The sequence below is a fragment of the Triticum dicoccoides genome, chromosome 6A (assembly GCF_002162155.2).
Source record: "Triticum dicoccoides isolate Atlit2015 ecotype Zavitan chromosome 6A, WEW_v2.0, whole genome shotgun sequence".
Lineage (NCBI taxonomy): Eukaryota > Viridiplantae > Streptophyta > Magnoliopsida > Poales > Poaceae > Triticum > Triticum dicoccoides.
The window spans coordinates 304,307,225-304,330,459 of record NC_041390.1 but is presented as its reverse complement, the minus strand read 5'-3'; the positions used below and the strand labels follow the sequence as shown (position 1 = coordinate 304,330,459).

At 44.0% G+C, this 23,235-nt stretch overlaps 1 protein-coding gene across 1 annotated transcript in view; it reads right to left on the bottom strand.

The window, feature by feature from the left end:
• LOC119316811 overlaps positions 1–23,235 on the bottom strand; it is a 94,400-nt gene that overhangs the window by 5,355 nt on the left and 65,810 nt on the right. Inside the window, exons 39-53 of the mRNA XM_037591201.1 lie at positions 18,136–18,444; positions 17,599–17,985; positions 17,196–17,514; positions 16,956–17,114; positions 16,701–16,864; positions 16,410–16,590; positions 16,051–16,320; positions 15,770–15,970; positions 6,241–6,295; positions 5,812–5,942; positions 5,149–5,658; positions 4,179–4,991; positions 3,849–3,925; positions 2,355–2,835; positions 2,186–2,272 (exon numbers count right to left, since the gene is read on the bottom strand). Of these exons, the coding sequence (XP_037447098.1) occupies positions 2,186–2,272; positions 2,355–2,835; positions 3,849–3,925; positions 4,179–4,991; positions 5,149–5,658; positions 5,812–5,942; positions 6,241–6,295; positions 15,770–15,970; positions 16,051–16,320; positions 16,410–16,590; positions 16,701–16,864; positions 16,956–17,114; positions 17,196–17,514; positions 17,599–17,985; positions 18,136–18,444 (4,144 nt within the window). The remainder of the gene's footprint in view (positions 1–2,185; positions 2,273–2,354; positions 2,836–3,848; positions 3,926–4,178; positions 4,992–5,148; positions 5,659–5,811; positions 5,943–6,240; positions 6,296–15,769; positions 15,971–16,050; positions 16,321–16,409; positions 16,591–16,700; positions 16,865–16,955; positions 17,115–17,195; positions 17,515–17,598; positions 17,986–18,135; positions 18,445–23,235) is intronic.

Here is a 23,235-nt window from a genome sequence, read left to right as displayed (position 1 = left end):
CTAACAATCTCACACAGAATAACTTGAGTCAAGGTTCACAGTTCAAAGGCAGTTAACAAAACCAACAAAAATAATCTAAAAGGGTAAAAGAAATAGCTAAAGAGTGAATGCCCACAGTGGATCCAGCAAAAATAACCTTAAAGCAGCTCGAGAAGATCCAGCGTGGGTTCCTATGGGCCGGCCGTGTGGATGCCCACGGTGGTCACTGCCACGTGAACTGGCGCCGGGTTTGCCAACCGCTTGAGTATGGCGGGTTGGGCGTCCGGGACCTGGAGCGCACAGGGCTCTCGCTACGGTTGCGCTGGCTATGGCTTGCGCGCACAGACACGGACAGAGCATGGCAAGGGCTGGACCTGCAATTCACCTCGGAGGAGCGCGCGCTCTTTTACGCCTCGACGACCATGGCCCTCGGGGATGGAAGGACCGCACTTTTTGGGGAAGATCGCTGGCTTGGTGGCCAGGGCGTTCGTGAGCTCGTGCCCGTGCTCTTTCAGTGCATCCCAAAGCAGCGCCGGAAGACAAGAACGGTGGCGGAGGCCATGACCAACAATGGCTGGGCGCGTGACATCCAAGATCTGCTCGGCCTTCCTGAGATCGGTCAGTATCTCAAGCTTTGGCACTTGGTGCAGCACATCCAGCTGTCCAACGAGCCGGACAAGCTACTTTGGAGCTGGACCACCAGTGGCACATACATGGCCCAGTCATGCTACCGGGCAACATTCCATGGAGCGACGGGCTGCCACTCCTGGAAGCTCATTTGGAGGACCTGGGCGCCGCCTAGAGTGAAGTTCTTCCATTGGCTGGCTTGCCAAGACCGCCGCTGGACTGCTGAGCGGCTCGCGCGCCGCGGCCTGCAGCACCACCCGCGGTGCCTGCTGTGCCACCAGGAACCGGAGACGATCAGGCACTTGATGCTCACATGCCCATTCACCAGGCAGACATGGCACGAGGTCCTATCTTGGCTACGCTTGCCGGCGCCGACGCCCGAGCACGATGATTCGCTTATGGACTGATGGCTGCGTGCGAAGGAGTTCACACCGCCCACTCTACGCAAGGCGCTGAAATCCGCAGCGCTCTTGATGCCGTGGATGATCTGGAAGCATAGGAACGCGTGCGTTTTTGACCATGTTAGCCCCTCGCTCAATGAGCTTCTAGACACGATCAAGGACGAGGCCCGATGTTGGGCAAAGGCCGGAGCTCAAGGGCTCAGGGTCATTTTGCCATCATCCTGGGATGTCCACTGAGCCCCTGACGGCTGTGTAAAACTGCCTCCTAGGAGGATGTAAATTCCCTCTCTTTCCAATGCAATGAAACGCAAAAGCCATTTGTGTTTTCTCAAAAAAGAGTGAAGATATGAAGTGTAATTGTAACAGATATAAATAGACTCTGCGGTTAAATATGAACACATTCTTACCAATACAGTGAGCTTTATATCCTAGAAACCCTTGCATACTGATTTTGTTTGAGATTTTTTTTTCTCAAACACGCAGGAGAGCTGCGTATTATTTCATCAAGAAGAAAGAAATATGTACAAGGGTGAGGGCAGAAACTCCCTCAACCCAAACACACCTCAAGGCGGACCCCTAAGGAACAAACTAAGAACTCACACCACACAGAAAACAATACGAACAAAACTCAGACCAAGGACGAGCCTATTGTCCGAGGTAAGTAACCCATATAAAAAGTTCCCGAAGCGCCAAAGCTCCGGCTGAACACCAGATGGCGAATTCGCTAGCAACACCATGGAAACATTTGTCCTAGCGCATTTTGTTTGAGATAAAGCATAGCTACTAAAAGAACTGTTCTTTACTTTTTTATGGTCCCAGCATGCATCAGGATATCAATTTATTGTCTCCAACTTATATATTTACTGATATACTGAGCTAAACCTTCTTTGACTACATATCACTATCCAATGCTGCCCGAGGCAAGGGAATAGATGAATGAGAGGCAACTATGACAATTACTTACCATGGGAGTGTCTGCATTTTAATCTTGTAAATTAAAATAGGTCTTTGTTCCTAGTTCCAAATTCCGTACGGCAATAGTATAAATCAGAACAGGACTAAAAATATGGCAAGTGAACTTGGCACCCAATAAATTCTACAGGCCAATATACGACCACGGACTCAAATTTACATAAATGAACTACAACATGCAGAAAATAACGCATGAATATTCAAACCTTAGTCCTATCTGAAGCCATCTTCAGTTGAACTGAGAACCAATAATATGATCCATCAGAACCAAATGCTTTAACATCAACATTCTCCTGCACCAGATAAATGGCACTGAATCAGCAAAGTGTAGTGCATAAAAGCATAATCAAATGTGTGTAATATAGCATTGTCAACCTTGTTCTCGAGCTCAAATAGGGACACTCCAATACTGTACTGTTTACATCTTCCAACAGCCACACAAATCGCAACCTGTGCCGGGCGGAAGGTGTTATCCCGAGACTCGCGCGTATGTGTCGAGCTGTTCACATAATCCTGTGGTGAAAGCATTATATAGTTCATAGCACAATCTTCGATAACTTCTAATATTTGTGTGTTTTTCTGTGATACGCTGCCTCTTCTGACAAGGGACTTTGAAGAATATCTGAGGGAAAATTTTGAAGATTTAGCCACTCTGCTCAATGAGTCTGGTCTACTGAGTGAGTCCGGTCTGCCCAGTGAGTCTGCATCTGCATTTACTGCTTGTTCAATTTCCACAATACGATAAGCTAGTGGAATGGAAGAATTGTTTTTTATCCAATATGGAACAAATAATCTTATCGTCTTTGGTGCAGCATCACTTGCTCCCAGATCATGTTCAACGCTAACACGCAATTTCCTAATTTGATACACAAGCGAAAAACATTAGAAATACTAAACAATTGAGTCCATAATCATAGTTAACATTAAAAAAATATAGAACACTCAGTCAAGTATTATCAATCTATCGCGCCTATCAATAAATATGTACTGTTTTTACTCAAAATATATGGTGTTTGGATATTTGTTGATAAATACTCCCTCCGTCCGGAAATACTTGTCATCAAAATGGATCAAAGGGGATGTATCTAGATGTATTTTAGTTCTAGATACACCTCTTTTTATCCATTTTGATGACAAGTATTTTCGGACGGAGGGAGTATAGGCTATTTTGAACGCAATATATATGTTACTGATGTAGTACAAAGTTGAGTCACTTATTTTGGGACGGAGGGAGTAGTTAGGAAAGTGATTGACTACAAACTAAATCCAAAAGGTCACCTATTTTTCTTTCAAAAGAAGAAACAGGTCACATACTCCCTCCGTCCAGAATTACTTGTCGCATAAATGGATGTATCTAGACGTATTTTTAATTCTATAATACATCCATTTCTACGACAAGTAATTCGGGGCGGAGGGAGTATTTTGACCAGATCATGTAGGTTTTTTCTATACTGAAAATAAGTTTTTATGCAAGAAAACGCAAGAGTGGATGCTAGATTGCAAGATCAAACTGTTATGGAGAATTTTAAATGGATCCCAAAAGAACAATACAAGCTAATGCACCTTCACAACCAGCCGGTGTGGCATATATTGATATGAATATCATGTAATCAGAGAGTAGAGGGCTTCAGTAAACCAAACGTTATGAATGGGCTCAAATTCAAGTTGTACAGAATTGTGTAACATATGGCAACAAATGTGATGCGGCATTTCCCAAAACAAAATGCAAAAAATACTATGGCTACATAGGTTGTTTGTTTGGACAGCATCGGAAGAAAAGCTGAAATGCAAAAACTACATCTTGGTTGTACTCAAATTACTGTTCGTGAAATTCTACTAGGAAAAGCTGAAAGAATAAAAGCATCAAACCTCTGGGTTCGTTTCTGAACCATCCAGAAAGAAGAAACGTGTTCCAGGGACAGCAAGTCCATTATCAGTTCAGCATCCTAAAAGGAATGAGAAATGGATAAATTACTTTAATCCCTCAAGTAAGTATACATAAGGCAGGTAACATAAATTAGTGATCTGTCTGGTAAGAAGAAAAAGAGATGGGAACAGCAGGATAGTACAAAGCGTATTCCAGAAACCAGCGGATTTATCACACCTATGTGCTATAGATCTCTAACTACACTATCATAAGAAGAACCATGATCCATTAGTTTGGTTTGGAAATGTTCTACACAGACACAAATGCATTACCTTTTCTAAAATCCAGTCATTTTGAACAAACAGTGTGAGATAAATGGATTTCCGAATATCTGCTGAATAAATGAATGCGCTTCCACCTGACGATACAATACCATGCTGCCTTTCAACCATATTACCTTCAGCTGACTTCTCCCAAATAGAATACTCAGCTTCATATGGAAGCTTATTTTCAAGTCTAAGAATTGAATTGAAAGAGAACTTCCAGTCGTAAACAGGCATATTTAAGTCCGTATGAACAATGGAAGCATCAACTCCAACACTAAGCCAGAAATATTGTTTGATACCAACAAGAGGGGAGCAGTATGAAAGAACATCTTTTTTCTCGAGCTCAGCAAGCCTAAGAACAGAATTCTTTGATGGAACAGATGATTGTTTCATGGTGCTTTGCCTAGAAAGTGAAGACTGCTGCTGCTTAGGTAGGCTGTCACAACCTAGTGAAAGAACCTGACTCCAATTGTATGATTCGTCTGATTTTACAGAAAAAGGCCGAACTTGCAAGCACAAATCCATATCTTTGATCATGGCTGTCCAAGGCAACGCTGTAGATGAATATGGATCCACAATAGCAACTACATTCCTAGCTATTTCCACACTTTGTTCTTGCAATAGCTGCCTCGTACGTACCCAACACCTTCGTCTAACATAGTCATGTGGTGATTTAGAAGATCTCCAGGATGACGGCCAGTTTAAGTTTTGAATATCAGCAGCATACGCCCATCCATCACAATCTACAGAAGTAGATTTTTCGATTTTCCATGGTGAAGTCCACTTCCAATCAGGTGGAAGACGAGGTTCAAAGAATGCCTTCATAATAAGTTGCATAGTTTTGTTAGATTAGAAGCTAATAACTTTTGTTATAATATATGTCATTTTTTGCATAACCTAAAACCAAATATAATGTATATTTCCTCAAATAAAGGAAAGATTGATTTCCTTGATCAACAGGCCCAAAAGAAATTACCTTGGATGAGTAAGAGCAGTCCTTGGTGCTCCATTGGCCCAACTCAATTCCATGATCACTAGAATGGTTACTTGTCCATCCTGAAATGGGTTGGTACCACTGGTTTTCAAATACTTCATCAACGTTGTTGGTGGAACTGGTTGATTTATCATTTATCATGGAGCTATTAAGCTTGTTTATGGGACATACAGAAACTTCAAGTTTTATGTCAGAATCATTAGCAATAACAGCAAGGGACCTCAAAGTTGCATGTTTCTTTCCATTTTTCATGGTGATCTCAAACGCAAAGTGATTACTATTAAGTGATTTTGGGATGATTGACAGTGGTAAAACTGCAGTAAAACTTTCCCATGGACCATCTGGGGTAAGCCCTACACAGAAACCAGTCTCTGCATTGCTTATGCTATCTTTCCAGCTCTGGAAGTCTGTTTGAGTAGATCGTTCTATGTAACAACATGAAAGTACTAAAGCACCACAGCCTTTCCTGTCTCCCTCATCGAGTCCTGTGGCCTACAAAATGTTAAATATGCTTAAGTTGATGTAATATAAATTAAACAAGTAATTAAGGATGCTAACTGATGAGCAAATTTAATATAAATTAAAAAAAGTTTTTTTTAACATTGTCAAAATAGCTCAGCAAGTTCTACAAAACAAAAGAACTACCTTCCCAGTAAGAGGACATGTCATTACTCGCTTGACATCAGCAGCTTGCTGAAGGATTCTGATAGAAGCAGCTCGTTTCAATGTTGTTGTTCCCCTTCCAATAGGGATTGACAAAGAACCAAGTACTTCACCTTACAAATGAATGAAGGGTGTTATTCAAATCCTAAACATTACTCTCTAGTAGCCAAATTTCCCATGCAAGTGTAAGATTTAGTTCACATATAACAGATAGTAGGCAAACGGGTAGTTCCGAAGGAAAGAGGCAAAGAAAAAATTGGAAGTTAGAAAAATGGAATCAGTATTTTGCTGTTAAGAAGAAACAACCAATAAGAAATACATAATGATCTTATAAATGGATTTGACAGGAAATATGAACAAAAAATCAAGAGGAAGCTGCTAAATGCCATACAGTTTTTATTATAAAATTACCTTTGCCAGCCTTTGATGCCAAATTTGTTACCTCAATCTCTAAATTAGCTGATGCCTGCAAAGCCCAGGAAATAACAATTAATGCAATCCTACTAATACACTCATACAAGAAGATGCGAAATATTTCACGAATGAGATATAATAAGGTCCGGCCAGGCCTACTAGGCTATGAGAAGTTATTACACTATGATCTGGCCACGGTACTACAAGACAGGCATAAAAAGAATGACTGTGCTATGTGGGGGGACGTGCCCATGGTGTCTTATGTGAGGACTACACTAGAAAACTTTTATTTCTCAAACCATTAATCCGATTGATGATCCGCTTTCCCTGTTGGTTTCACCGTGGCGAGATCTTCGAAACTAGATCCAATATCGATATGTTTTGACAACTTTTTTCACCAGCAGTTACCAGATTAGTTTCACTTACCAGATTTAAATACACTTAGTTATCAGATGATGGGATGCCATTCTCTATTAGTCTAAGACTTGCACCATACTACTTTTATGACATATTATCATTTTATACTTGTAATATTTGAAAAACTCACTTTGTAGCTGTACAAAAGGAATGGAATGCCTAATAACACATGTAAATTATTGCCTGGTGACCATTCATGTTATTGTGGAAACTGTGTGTTGCTAAATATGGTAACCACGCACTATAATCTGGTAACTGGTGGCGACAAAAAATCATCTAAACATGCCAATACAGGATCTTATTTTGAAGCCCTCGTGATGCGGAGCATCCCACGTTCATCCCCATGTAGACTCCGACTACTCTCCAAGCCCCAAGAGGACATATGACGAGACCTCGAACATACGCCATTGGACACAAGGTGAACTCGCTCCTCTCCGAACTTTCACTTTCTACATGTGAGACATGGCTACTACCTCCAACGTGTGTGCTATGCATGATCAGGTACTTAGAGGAAAGCCACGGAGCCACCACATCCAACGGAAGAGCTAGCAAGGACGCCAAGTACAAGGACCAAGAGAAGAAGCTGCCCGAAGTCTTCAGCCACCGGACGACCGGGCAACGCCGAACGTCCGACGCCTGGGCACTCATCCAGCAAGAAGGGCCAGCCAACGGAAGCTACAGCGGCCAGACATCCGACAAGTACCGGACGTCCGACACACTCCAGCGACCGGACGCCTGATCGTCTCCGGAAATCCGGCGCCACCTCAACCGAGCCAAAACGCCGGACGTCCGACAAGTATCGGACAACCGGACCCTCGCGAGCCACCGGACGTCTGGTACCTGTCGGGCCCGAGGCCCATGTATCCCCCACTTACCCCTTCGTGTCCCTAGACTATATATACTCCTCCACCTCCTCCTCGTTAGGGTTAGCGTTGTGATAGCTCATTTGAGAGATAGAGCTTCGCTCATCCATACGCATCTACTCCTTGAGAGAGACCGCGGCCCCTCTTCGGAGAAGATCCACCTTGGATTCAAGACCCCCTCTTGGGCGGCCCCATCAAGACCTCACGGAGAAGAACCGGTTACCCTATGTATCGTCCTTTCTTGGATTCGGATCTTGTATCTCTTTGTGTTTCGAGGATCTAGCACATGTGTGATCATACTTGTTGGTTTGAGTGTTCTCTTGTGTTCCCCTCGTGTTCTCCCCTCGTGTTTCCCCTCGTGTTCTTCGTGTTTTTCGTGAAAGATCGGCCATCTAGGGTTCCACCCTACATCATCTTGGCATCATGAGCCACGTTGATCACGATTTCGGAGCCTCCCCTCGTTGTTTTCTAGCTTGATTTTATTGTGTTCTTTGCCAATTTCGAAAATCCCCAACAAAAATAGCCCTAAATTTTTTTGTGATTTGTTGGTTTGACGAAGTTTTGTTGGATTTGATCCATGGATTTGCTTGGTTTCAAGTAGATCTAGCATCTCCCCAAGTTTCCCCATCTTTCATCCACGAAATCTCATCAATTTTGGCCCCAAAATCCCCAAATTCCGCCCAAAATCGCGGCCTGGATCTCGCATCTCGCGTTGACCCCGACCCACTGGACGACCACGTTTTACGGACGTCCGAAGCCCTAGGAAACACCGGACATCCGACCTTTTCCGGACATCCAGAACCCCTAACCCGAGCCAAATTTACGGATTTCCGAGCACTCCGGACGTCCTTTTACGGACGTCCGTAACCTCAAAAAACTGACTTCACTGAAATTTTGTTTCGGCCATAACTAATTCATCCAGAGTCCGATTTTCGCGTCCTTTAGCTCGTTAAGAAGCTCTTGACACCCCCCTTCCCATGAAAATACCACCAACATCTTTTGACTCCATCAAATTTTTGGAACTTTGGCATCTTTGCCTAGGGCTTCCACCACATCATCCGCTACACCACCACCGACTTCCGCAACCTAACCAATTTTGTTCCCCTTCGCATTAGTGGTTGTTTGAGTTGCGATTTGAGTCTCCTAAGGTGTTTCGGCTACTTAGGGATGGTTGCTTCTTCATCAACCACCACCACCACTACCGCATAGGCTTACCCACCATACATTTACGCCACCCCAACTTAACCCAATTTTGTTTGTGTTGTGAGTTGTGTCTCCTAAGGTGTTTCGGCTACTTAGGGACTGTGCTTCCAACTCTGACACCGTGTATAGTCCAGCACCCTACCCTCCATTTCCGCAATCCCATTGAGCTTCCGCAACCACCACCGCATCCCGCTACCACCATGTTGACATTTGACGTTTGAGATTGAGTTCGCGGTTTTTCCGTTTCCTAAGGTGTTTCGGCTACTTAGGGACGAGTCTCCATCATCTTGGTATCTACATCAAGAACACCGCCACTCATCATCGCCAAGGACGGTAACCTCCATATCATCTTGGTATCGTGGTATCCCTCCATTGTATATTCCCTTCCTATTGCATTGATAACCCCTAGCCTATTTTGCATCACTTTCCTATCGAGACTAGCCATTTGAGTATTGCCGGCAACGTTACTTGTGCACATTAGTGATCTACACCATACATTGCATACATACCATATCATATTGGTATCATATCATTCTTTGTGCCACAAGTTTGTTCCCGCATATATACAATTGCTATCTTGGTTTGTGCATTGTGCAAAAGTGGCCATAAAAAAAGAATAAGCTTTTAAGCAAAAGAGAAAGAGCAAAGAAGCTTGTAAGCAAGAGCCATAGCATCATACATTGCATAAGATTGTAATATCCGATCATCTTGGATCATACCACCGGAACCATACATACATAGCATACTTGGGATAGAAAGTTGATACATTTTGCATCTTATAGGTTGTGCACAAGTGCGTATCCGCCTATTGAGCAATCGTGCTAGTGTCTCTCTTGAGTTGTGCAACACGAGCGTTTTTCGTGGATTCCACATTTTGTGCTCATCCTTGGTTGTACGACCTCATTTATCTATTCGTGTATGAGTTCCCGTGTGCCATTCATTGCTATTGGTCTACTTGTTTCACCTGCAAATTTGTGAATCTCTTTCAACATTATTGACTCTTGCTAACATTTTGCATTAAATTTTTGTGCCACTATCCTCACCGAGCTCCACCATAAGCCTTATTTTGTGTAGGGTGTGAGAAACCGACAAGAATTGGTACCAATTGTGCTATTTCCTAGTTACATCATTGAGTGATCATTGATCCATCTTCAACATCAGTCAAGGTACATTTGGTATAGTTCTTCTCCTTTTTCCACTCATATTTGCTCGAATATTGTGATGGATAGGCAAGGCATTTCATCTCTGGTCTTCCACAACAACGACGGCGTGAACTACTACATCACCAAAGCGTCAATGTTCGATCTACAACGACAAATGCAAGGTGCACAATCAAAATTGCGAGAGCGCATCGAGAACCTCTCCATCGACATTAGTCACTCCGAAACAAGGAAAAGGGACTACATCGACAACAAGTTTTCCGCACAAAAGGAGCAAGATGCAAGGATGGAGAAGATTCAGACCTTGTTGATCAACCGTTCTTCCTCTTCATCATCCTCAAGGCGGCGACGTTCAAGTCACAAGTCTTCGGAGCGCAAAAATAATGCAAGCGCAAGTCGTCCACGTCCACATCTCCATGGCGACCACATCACGTTCGTGATACACATCGTCATGAAGGGCAAGTCACCTCCAAGCAACATGTGCACCACGACGACGAACGACATCTACTACGAGCTCAAGCACGACAACGACACCATCATCATGAAGATGCCCCACAAGCGCAAATGCACAAGTCCCAACAAGCCCTACTTCACGCCAAGGCCAAGCTTCAAGAGCACAAAAGAAGACCGCGAGACGACCACAACCAAGACAGCGCTACAACTACAACAACCACTTCGGCATCTTCGTCAAGTGCTATCAAGGCATCTTCGCCTACTTCCCATGAGTTCGCCTACATCGAGGTGACCACCCACGAGCGAGGGCGACACTTCCATGTTCGGAAGCCCCTCAAGGAAGATGGCCGAGCATGGGAAATTTCCTTCGGTCATGGAGACAAGCTACGAGGTGCCACATCATATGGGCCTCCAACAACAAGACGGCGACAAGAAGGTCGAGCTAGGGCCATCCCCTTCGACCACGGCGACGAGCATGAACCTCTTCAACAACATGAAGACGACGCCCACATTGGACTCATACTCTGAGTCAAGCCACGAGACCGCACATGAGACCTTATCTTTGGTCTTAAAGGAGAGTGATGATGTGCCATCTTCGGCCTTCATCCACGGCTACGACTACGACATGATTGAGCATGGAGACATTTGCACCAACATCTCTTCGACACCGACATGTGACGAGATGCCCCAATTGCCATGTGAGGAGAGCCAACACCCCACGAGTGATATGAGTGACTCCATGCGACATTGAGTGCATTTCCTATGAGAGGATGAGTGTGACCACCACTAGCCCCACACTTGAGAGCATGCCACACATCCTATGTGAGGTTGAGAGCCATTTGAGTGACTACACCAACCATATGAGTGAGTGCATCTAAGAGGAAGTGAGTGAGCCACAACACGTAGCGAGTGAGGTAGTTGACATGGCATGTGAGGCCATTATGATTTCTAACGACCTAACCTCTACTCCGAGTGTGTTTTCTTCTTTGGTGTTAGGTCTCCTACATGACGTCACGCCTATCCTCGACGAGTCCATACCTCCAATGGAGACGACGATGGCCATGGTGGACGATGATGCACCCCCCCCCCCCCATGGTTCCATCAAGATGAAGATGACCACGACTCGGTCTTCGACACCTCACCTACAACACATGAGCGATGCTCCAAAGGTAACATAGGTGATGGTGTTTCTCTTGTCCCACTAGTGGACTATCTCACCAATGATTGCTTGCATGATGTTGATCCACCTATTCCCATGCTTCATGCTAGTGCGACTTCTTCATGTCATGACTTACCTATTTATGATGAATATGATGACGAGCATGTCGAATTGCCTAGTTGTGATGTTATACTCCATAGGATATCATGTGAAAATTCTTTTGGTCACATCATGTTTGACAATCCATTAAACTTGTCATATGCTATGAGTGAGATCTCCCATATTGCATCATTTCAATCTCAACATAGTAACTATGCATGCCCCATTAAAACCAATCCCATTTGCACTTATGGCATAGATGACGAGATGATGGTCATTGGCTTTTGTTTTTCATGTGATGATATTGCCATGCTTCCTTTACATGATTTGCGCAATTCATCTACTATGCCATGCCATGATCACAATGTTTCAAATATGCATTGTTTTGGATGTTGTCAATATTCTCCATGTGATGTTTCTACTAATGATCATGAGACCCCCACAGTTTCCTCATACATATTAGGAGATTTTGATGCATTCCATACTTTGCATGATTCTCGTAATTGGTTGCACAATATGCATTCCATGAATAACAATGCTCTACATATTTCTCATGATGCATTACACAATCTGAGTCTCCATTATGCTTTACATAACAACAAACCTATCATGATGGATGACATGTTTCTATATCACGCATCTCATTTATTTGAGTATTGGATATTTTATGCTAACCAACACAAGCACGTGCGCATCATGATGGATGATGTGTACATATACCACGCACACACAATTTTCCCTTTGTCTTTGTTTGGTGTAGGTACTCACGTATACTCGTCAACCTCTCAATCCCAAGAGTTGACGAAACGAGCTCTTGAGAGCAACGACGATTTGGGATCCCGTGGACTACCATTACCACTGTTCCATTCGCGCAAGAACTACGCGCATCCCTTTCACTTGGCTCTCACACGGCTATGGGCTATTTACCATTTGTCACGTTATGCCCATTTTCTCATGTTCACTTTGCATGCTATGCCTCTTTACATGATTGTGCCATGCAATTGTGACCCTTGCTTGCATTTACCCATGATTCACTATTATGCTACTCCTATGTGTATTTGCATGCTTGGTGGAGATCCTTGTTGCTATTGCCATGTTTATCATGTGCCTCATGCTATTGATGCTTGTTGTGTTGGGAGACTCATGATGCGCCATTGCTATTTACATATGGCCTCTCGCCAATACATTGATGATATTTTGCTCATATCTTGCCTTCATGCTTCTGATATGTCTTGTGCATTATCCATAACCACCATTTGCACACATGACATGCTTGACATGATTCCCTCTAGTATGTTGCATCTTCGCACTACTAGCTCACACCACTTCATTGCTATGATTGCTTGCTTTGTTGCATCACCCATGTTCCTTTCTTACTCGCTTTTTTGGGTTGATGACATATATATTCATGCCTCTCACATGATACATCTTGTTCATTGTCAGTTGCCTCCAATTGTTGCATCTATGATTATTGATCTTAAAGACTTGGACACTTTACGTGTGATACATGCTTGCTTGATTGCGCCTATTATATTTGGTTGTTCTCGCATCATATGCCTCCATACTATGAAATGCTCCCTTGTCCTTTCTTATGATGAGCATGATGCATACACTTGTTGGGTATTTTACCACACGAATGATAGGTTTTGCATTTCCGCTAACCTCATTTGTTTTTCCAAGTGTTTGTCATGTTCTTTCATTTTGAAGGATCCACAAGGCGATACCGTCATGAGACAATTTGGTTATGTGAAGGCGTACACGATGTGCGACACCAACATTTTTGACATTCTCATAAAGGTGAACTCCTTGAAGGGGAGCCTTGGCGCAGTGGTAAAGCTGCTGCCTTGTGACCATGAGGTCACGGGTTCAAGTCCTGGAAACAGCCTCTTACAGAAATGTAGGGAAAGGCTGCGTACTATAGACCCAAAGTGGTCGGACCCTTCCCCGACCCTACGCAAGCGGGAGCTACATGCACCGGGCTGCCCTTTTTTTTCATAAAGGTGAACTCCTTCCCTTTAAGCCATCCTCAAATACGCATATTGGATGGGTCACTCTTTCATTGTTGTTTCCTTCTTGTTGTCTACATGATACATCTCATGAACGGAGGAGCGACATTGAAGATTGGCTCTATGGACCTTCACATTGAGGAACGCTCGGACTTATTGGATGCACCTTCGAACCTCCACTCATGCCCCGACATCGAGCATTGGTACACCAACACCTCCATATTTGTTGATTGTGCTCACATGTCATGCTCGATGGACATATCATACACATGACAAATTTGCATCTTATGCATGGATCGACTCACATTATGATTGCCTTGTTGCATCTTGTATTCCCATGTCATCCATGATATATGAGCTTGTGCATTTCCTTAGAAAATTTATTGTGATCTTCCTTGATGGCATATTTATACATCATCATCAAATTGCCCACCATCAATTGCATGATAGCATAATCATATTGAGCATCCATTGCCATAGTCATGCTATTGATAAACCGTCTCACTATGACATCATTTTGCACCGTGGTTGTATTGATCATATTCACAATACACTTGAGTGCACAATGAATGATTTTGCTCCCATGAATGCTTTACATATCATTTTACATCTTTTGGATAAGCGTCATGTGTCTTGCCACGCACAATCTTGCCGAACGGACTCATACTTGCTTGAAGGACACTTTGTGTGCGCTAACCATTGTATTTCCGAGTGTCGCTTGTGTTTGCTCTTTTTGCATGTCTATCACACCGGAGACACCTTGGAGTACTTGGATTGCGCAATGCTTTCAAATCCGTCCAACTACAAGTTCGTCCACGACAACCGTTTCCATGGTGATGAGGATCATGATCCGAGGTCGGATCTTTCCCAAGGAGGGGAGATGATGCGGAGCATCCCACGTTCATCCCCATGTACACTCCGACTACTCTCCAAGCCCCAAGAGGACATATGACGTGACCTCGAACATACGCCATTGGACACAAGATGAACTCGCTCCTCTCCGAACTTTCACTTTCTACATGTGAGACATGGCTACTACCTCCAACGTGTGTGCTATGCATGATCAGGTACTTAGAGGAAAGCCACGGAGCCACCACATCCAACGGACGAGCTAGCGAGGACGCCAAGTACAAGGACCAAGAGAAGAAGCTGCCCGAAGTCTTCAGCCACCGGACGACCGGGCAACGCCGGACGTCCGACACCTGGGCACTCATCCAGCAAGAAGGGCCAGCCAACGGAAGCTACAGCAGCCGGACGTCCGACAAGTACCGGACGTCCGACACACTCCAGCGACCGGACGTCCGACCGTCTCCGGAAATCCGGCGCCACCTCAACCGAGCCAAAACGCCGGACGTCCGACAAGTACCGGACGACCGGACCCTCGCGAGCCACCGGACGCCCGATACCTGTTGGACGACCAGCGCCTGTCTGTGCACAGAGATCCAGGCCCGAGGCCCATGTATCCCCCACTTACCCCTTCGTGTCCCTAGACTATATATACTCCTCCACCTCCTCCTCGTTAGGGTTAGCGTTGTGATAGCTCATTTGAGAGATAGAGCTTCGCTCATCCATACGGATCTACTCCTTGAGAGAGACCGCGGCCCCTCTTCGGAGAAGGTCCACCTTGAATTCAAGACCCCCTCTTGGGCGGCCCCATCAAGACCTCCTCACGGAGAAGAACCGGTTATCCTATGTATCGTCCTTTGTTGGATTCGGATCTTGTATCTCTTTGTGTTTCGAGGTTCTAGCACATGTGTGATCATACTTGTTGGTTTGAGTGTTCTCTTGTGTTCCCCTCGTGATTCTCCCCTCGTGTTACCCCTCGTGTTCTTCGCGGGATCCGCTCCTTTCGTGAAAGATCGGCCATCTAGGGTTCCACCCTACATCACCTCGTCAACACGAACTCGCCAGTGAAGACATATCACTAATCTGATTAACAGTTTGTGAGATAAATCATTTCAATAAATCAAATTTAGCAATTATTGTTGATGATGTCAAAGCGAGGTGTAAGATTATGCATGCATGCATATCTCTCTCCCTTATAGGGACTGCTCTATTAACAACATGTCGCTCTCTAAAGCAATGTGGGGCTCGTCCCACCATAGATTTCCATTAAAAGGGTGAATCATCAAATAAATTTCACTGAAACCACTACTGAAAAATTACCTGTTCTGGAACTTCAAATATAAAATGTTCATTCCACTTAGCATGATGTGTCTGTAACTCAGCTGTTTTCACAGGATTTACGCATCTTGTCCTGGCACTCTGTGGGAATACCTTGTACTGATCAGAAGTCTGACTTCCTATGAGCAAGCGCAGAGCACAGAAGTAGCTATGATCATTGCCATCATCTACGATAGGCAAGCCCTGTCATGTAGAAAAAACATACTGTGAGTGCCATACTGAGAAGTTGCCTGCGCAAAGCATAACATAAGTATAAGTATGACCTTGGACTCAAAGATCTGTATGACAACATAATATCTTGCTTCCGTAGAATTTGACAATACATTTAGCTTATCGGAAAACCTCGCAGGCGGCATCAACAGTGAAATTTGATTGTCATGCTGTAATAGCTGAATGGTGTTTTCAGTATCTTCTTGTTTCTTAAGATAAACATCACATCCTAATTTGTTCTCGAAAACTACCCTCTGGAAATCATCTTCATCCAACGCAGAACTGGACAAATTGTCAGCTATTTTTAAATTTTCCAAAGAATCCTGAAAAACAGGTGGAGAGAGAATATAAATCATTACAGGAAGTTTACAAAAAGCAGCAATAGTCAAGTAGTTGAAATGATAGATGAAACCTCATTTCTGATTGATGATCTATTTTCAAGATCAATTTGTCTTCGCCATGAAATTAAAGTTTCGATAAGCAAATCAAGATTTGCAGAACTCAGGTTGACATTTAGAGGACTTGTTGCAGAAACACGAATCCTCTTACCAACTTTGGAAGGAGGGTGCTCACTGGTATCATATGTTTCCAACCTAAAATAAAGATTGAACAAATATAATGTAGTGCAGAAACAGTGAATTTGTCAGAACAGTATAATTTTGTCAGGTGGATGGAAACAAGAAAACAGTCAAGTAGAACTTACTTGAATATTCCATCAAATGGCTCAACCAAAGGTTCCCATGCTTCCAAGTGTCTATTGAATGTGGATGCAGCAATTGAACAGATCAACACGACATTAATTGTCTCAAATCTCCCATGTGTTGCAAGATTTATACTCGAGATTGTAGTGTCGAAAATTGGTGTGACCTAAATATTCAGAAATTATGTAACTAGAAAATACAAATATTTCAACAATTTCTTTCCATTTCAAGAAACATAATTTAGCATGCCTACGCACCATTCCACACGAGCTGTCTAGGATGCTGATTGACAAAGATCCCAGCTTCAACTCAGCAGTAACATTGTCAGGTGCCTTTGGCTTAGCATGATCTGCAATACTGTATGCCAATCGAGCTGATGGTTTTTTCAGATCAGGCCGTGCAAGGAAAGTACATCCCTAAAACATCACAGAGTGTTGGATTCATACAACCATGAGCTAATAATGTATAAAGAAATTGATTCAAACATAACAGATAACCTGATTTCCAACTTTCCAGATGCTCCAGCAGTTAGGTCCCTTTGAGCTGGAAGACCTTGAGATAGGGTCCTCTGAGATATTTGCTTGATTCACCAAACCCAACTTAGGGCAGCAAATGGAATCCTTGCTTGGCATCTCATCTGTTTTTGTCACAACACATCCAAGAGAAGCATATCCAGGAGGCGCCACTGGATACCACAAGAATATGTCATCAATGCCCTTTTTGTCAATTTGTGCTACTTTCATGAATCGTACAGGCTTTTCAGAAACTATCTTGTCGTCACACTTGAAAAGAATGCCAAGAGTAGGTGGTTCAAGCCTGAAAGAATCATGAAATATGTGAACAAGTATCAGAAAGCACGGAGTATTTGAAAACTATATATCTATATTAAGAAATCATTACCCTTCAGTTATACAGTCGCCAACTGGAGCGAAGCCGAAACGAGGTAATGGCCGCCATATTGAAAATGGCCTCCTTGAGTCGCCACCTTTATCCCACCATATTCTTTCAAAATGTGGAGTAGACGTGCAATAGCTACTTGGTCTTGACAAAGTTCTAACAACATCCCACCCAGAAGTACTCTTAGGATTACTTAATTGATCAGTTGGCTGGTCACTCCGAACAGGAGAATCTGCAGCCAGATCTTTAATGATATAGCAATTTGGATTCCTTAGCAGAACATGATGCAAATCAAGAGCTTCTGTTCTACTGGGTTGGTTTGCAGAACTGTGTGCATGGAATGTGCCAATCACATTGTCCACACGCCAGATGCTAAATCCAGAAAGTATTCTGCAGAAAAAGGATAAAAGGTGAATCCATGATACCACTGTTGGTGTTTTCATTCAAACTCTAGGTAGGTTCTAGAAACTCTTTTCATGAGGTGAAACAATCAAACAACACAATGGCAGGCCAAATAACAAAGAATGATGGTGTCATTACCCAGGAGCAGACGAGAGTGTGTGTATGCAGTCTGAAAATGTCGCAGAAGTCACTAGATCAGAACGAAGGCAGTACACAACATTATTGGAAGGTGGCTGATTTCCACTATTTACCACACATCCTAGAGCTAAGTATCCACGCGGCGGCACAGGAACCCAGATTGAACAGTCATTTTGCTCATTTGACTTCTTGGAATCCACTAAGTCTAGAGATCCAGGTAATGTATGTACAAGCCTAAAGCCAAGAGGTTTCCGCACACGGCCATAGGTGTTGCTTAAAGCAACCACAACCTGAGAAGGTGGCACAGACCTGAAAAGGCAAAGTCAAACATTATATTAGCATTAGCAGGAGAAAGATGAAAGGTTAAAGGGGAAAGATAGCAACCAGATCAGCGAACTGTCTAAAAAATGTACATATTACTTTGTGATGACCTTACTAGGTAAGGATCACAATCACTAGATAAACCACTCTGAATTTGAATTTTATTACAGAGATGGAGTTTACGTGAGGTAGAAGAAAGAAATGGGGAATGGGGAATTAGACTGGGCGACTATCCTGTTACAGATTCGCTGTCTTGCTCGACTGAACCCTGGTCTATAAGTACACACCGCTCGCGCGGCCACGGCCTGCTGACCATTACACCGCACACGGCCCAAGGCCCAGAACTAGAATACTAAAGCTAGCCTGCTGTGATTACAGCCCCTATTCCTTCGTTGTTCCCTCCTGACGGTCACGGTTGCTGACAGTGCCTCCCTCTGAAGATCCAGCATGCCCCCATGCTGGTGCTCCGGGGTATCTCCTCTTCAAAACCTCATAGTCCTCCCATGTTGCCGCTTCTTCGGACAGTCCCGACCATTGCATGAGTACTTGCACATGCACTGCATTGCCTTTCTTGACCATTTTCCTGTCCAACACCTTCTCAGGGACTACATTGGCCACTGATAAATCCACTGGCGTTGGCAAATCTGAAAACACAGGAGTGTGGTCTGGCCGGTGCTCCTTTAGTTGAGACACATGAAACACAGGATGAATGAGAGCCTTTTCTGGTAATTGTAGTTTATATGCTGATGGTCCAATTCGTTCCAGAATTTCAAAAGGGCCATAGTATTTGTAAGCAAGTTTGGGACAAGGACGATTGACCACTGTGTGTTGGGCGTATGGCTGCAGTTTCAGATACACCACCTCCCGCACTGAGAATGATCTGTCCGATCTGTGCCTGTCAGCAAAATGCTTCATCTTTGCTTGTGCTTTCATCAAATTGGCTTTTAGCAAAGCAGAATGAGCTTGGTGTTCTCTCAACCATTGTTCCACTTCCACATTGTCAGACTGGAGGAGAGAAGAGAAAAACCCATAGGTAGGACTGTACCCATATAAGGCCTTGAACGGTGAGCATCCCAAGGCAGTATGGAAGTTGGTGTTATACCAAAACTCAGCCAGAGGCAGCCAATTGTGCCATTTATGAGGAGTGTCATGCACTGCACATCTTAAATACATCTCCAAACACTGGTTGACCCTTTCACTCTGACCATCGGTCTGTGGGTGATACGTTGTTGTCATGTGCAGCTTGGTGTCCCACAGCTTAAACAAGTCTTTCCAGAAATGACTTGTAAAAATTTTATCCCTATCAGAAACTATTGTGTGAGAAAGTCCATGCAGCTTCACAATAGTTTCTAAAAAAACTTTTGCTACCACCGGAGCAGAAAATGGATGTCTGAGAGGAATAAAGTGGGCATACTTGGTATATCTGTCCACCACCACTAGTATCACGCTGTAGCCAGCGGACTTGGGAAGCCCTTCAACGAAATCCATAGCTACATGTTGCCAGGGTCCTTCAGGAACTGGTAGAGGGTTCAGCAACCCGGGATATTTGCAGTGTTCATGCTTAGCTTTTTGACAAACATCACATTGTTGCACAAACTCAGTGACATCAGCTTTTAACCCAAACCAAGCAAACAACTTGTGCAATCTCTGGAAGGTGGCCTATATACCCGAGTGGCCCCCAAGAGCACTTGCATGGAAGGCCGAAATGAGCTTTGTTTTAAGAGCAGAATTTGCCCCTATCCAAATTCGGTCTTGCATCTTAATAATCCCTTGTTGCAAGGAAGATCCTTCCACATTGTCATTAGCTATTGCCAGCTGCTGCAACAGTTGTTGGGCTTGAGGGTCCACTTCATATGAGTTCAATACCTCTTGCAACCATACTGGCTGACTCCGTGAAGTTGTGGTGATAGCCAACAAGTGACCCACTCTAGACAAGGCATCAGCCACGTATTTTCACTACCCTTTTTGTATTGGAATTGGAATTGCAGCCCCACCAGTTTGGTCATTGCTTTCCCCTGCAAGTCAGAAGTCAACACTTGATCTCCCAGTTGACACAAACTCTGATGATCTGTCTTAATAATGAAGGGTCCTCTCTGGACATATGCTCTCCATTTTTCTACTGCCATCATGATCGCCAAAAACTCCTTCTCATAAATTGACAGCTGCTGATTTTTGATGCCCGGAGCTTTGCTGTAGAAGGCCACAGGGTGAGCATCTTGTATGAGAACTGCTCCTATCCCAGTGGAGCAAGCATCAGTTTCAATTGTAAATTGTTTGTTGAAATCGGGCAAACCAAGCACTGGAGTGGTGGACATGGCCAATTTCAACTTGTCGAATGCCAGATGGGCCTCATCGGACCAAGCAAAGTTGTTTTTCTGCAGTAACTGAGTTAGTGGTTTTGCAATAATGCCATAGTGCCTGACAAACTTCCTATAGTATCCGGTTAGACCTAGAAACCCACTCAGTTCCGTTACATTTTGGGGTACAGGCCAATCCATCATCACTTTAGTTTTCTCATGGTCTGTAGCTACCCCCTCATCAGAGATAATACGCCCCAGATATTCCAGTTTCTGCTGGGCAAAGGTGCACTTACTGAGTTTGGCATAGAACTGATTTTCTCTCAACACTTGGAACACCTCTCTCAAGTGGTTGACATGTTCCTCCAGGACTCACTGAACACCAGTATGTCATCCATGAAAATGACCACACACTTCCTGTTTCCTTTGGAAAAACACCAGTTCATTACTCCTTGAAAAGTTCCAGATGCAGTGGCTAAACCAAATTCTGATCTGGTGGTAGCCAGCTTTTAAATCCAACTTGGTAAACCATTTAGCGCCTGCAAGTTCATCCAGTAGTTCATCCACAATTGGCATTGGAAACCTACTTCTGACAGTAATGGAATTTAACTTTCTGTAATCCACACAAAACCTCCAAGTGCCATCCTTCTTCTTGACTAGCAACACAGGAGAGGCAAAAGGACTGACACTAGGTGTAATCAAGCCAGCTTCTAACATTTCTGCCACTTGTTTCTCAATTTCATCCTTTTGCAAGGGAGAGTACCTATATGGCCTGACATTCACTGGTGTTGCTCCAGGTATGAGATGGATAGCGTGATCCAGGGGTCTAGTGGGAGGCAAAGACTTTGGATCATTAAACACATCAGCAAACTCATCAATGACAACTTGAACTTCAGGATGGATTGTGTTGCTTTTAGTGTTATGAACAGGGACCAGCAAGGCAGTGGCCCAAATGTCATTCCCTCTATGCCATCTCATGGCCTGTTCCACTGACAATTCTTGTAAACCGGGTTTGTCGCTTTTAGTAATTCCTTGCAGAGTAATGAGTTGATCCTGATAGTTAAATCTGACCCATTTTTCCTTCCACTGACAAGTCATTTCTCCCCATTGCTCCAACCAGTCCATACCAAGTATCATATCATACCCTCCCAGGTCCAATACCTTCAGAGGATAACTGGAGGTATGCCCCTGTACCCACCAATGCATTTCCGGCACAAACGCAGAACACTGCAGCCTCTCTCCATTTGCTACTTTTACTGGCCATGGTGATTGCAACTTCTGAGGAGTGACTTGAACTCTAGATAATATTCGAGAATCAATGAAACTATGAGTGCTCCCAGAATCAAGTAAAATTATAAGTAAAATTAACACCACCTGATTGCCAATCAGGGCTCTCAACCTAACAGTCTGGGGATGATCAGCTTCTGATAGTGCATTGACTGAAATCTGCATGTCTGCCAGAGCAGTTTCTTGTTCCACAATAGCATCTAGTAACTCATCCGATAGGATGTCAGGATCTGCCCCTTGCATTGCTTGAACAGCCCCTTGAGGTGCAGTTTTAGTGCACAAATGGCCCGGCATGTATTTGTCCCCACAACTGCAACACAACCCATTGGCCCTTCTGAATTCTTTGAGCTGTCTAGTTTTCCATAGATCTCCTACCACCATTGGTTGAGCCTTGTAATCAGTTTTTGGACCCATTGCTTTGTGGTTTGTCCATTTAAGATGTTTGCTTCTGGCCAAGACCTCTTCCTGAATACCAGCATACATCGCAGCTTCGCTGATTGTAGCTGGTATTTGCATCTCCACCGCAGCTCTCAACTCCTCTCTCAGACCCAACACAAACCTAATTACCAGGAATGTGTCACTAACTGTGTTTTCATACAGCAGCAACTGGTAAGTTAATTGCGTAAACTCTCTTTTGTACTCAGCCACTGACCCAGACTGTTTAAGCATCATCAACTCTTTCATTTTGTGTCTATGCACGTTGACATCAAACTCTGACATCACAGCAGAGCGAAACTCATGCCAATTAGGCCACTGATGAGTCAGTTTATACGCATGAAACCAATTGGCCGCATCACCATACAAATGCAGGGAAGCTGATGTGACTCTGAAGAACTCCGGAATTTCATACAGTGAGAAATAAGCTTCGCATCCATCGAGCCAAATTCGCACGTCAGTGCCATCAAAACGAGGGAAGTCCATTTTGGGCATCCACGGTCTACGCGGATGTTGATCCTGACAATCAGACACAAACGCCTCCTTCTGCTTATCCAAATTGGGCTGGGACTTGTTCTGAACTGGCGGCGCATTGGGTATCGGTGCTTGGTTCCTCAGTTGCGATGTTATTTGCGGGGGTGACCCCAATATGCCTTTGAAACTGTGGGTGACGCCTGTTTGTGTAACTGATCACGGGCTGCTGCCATCTAGTCCTGCCTTACCTCTCCAATGGATTTCATAGTCAAATTGACATTGCTCT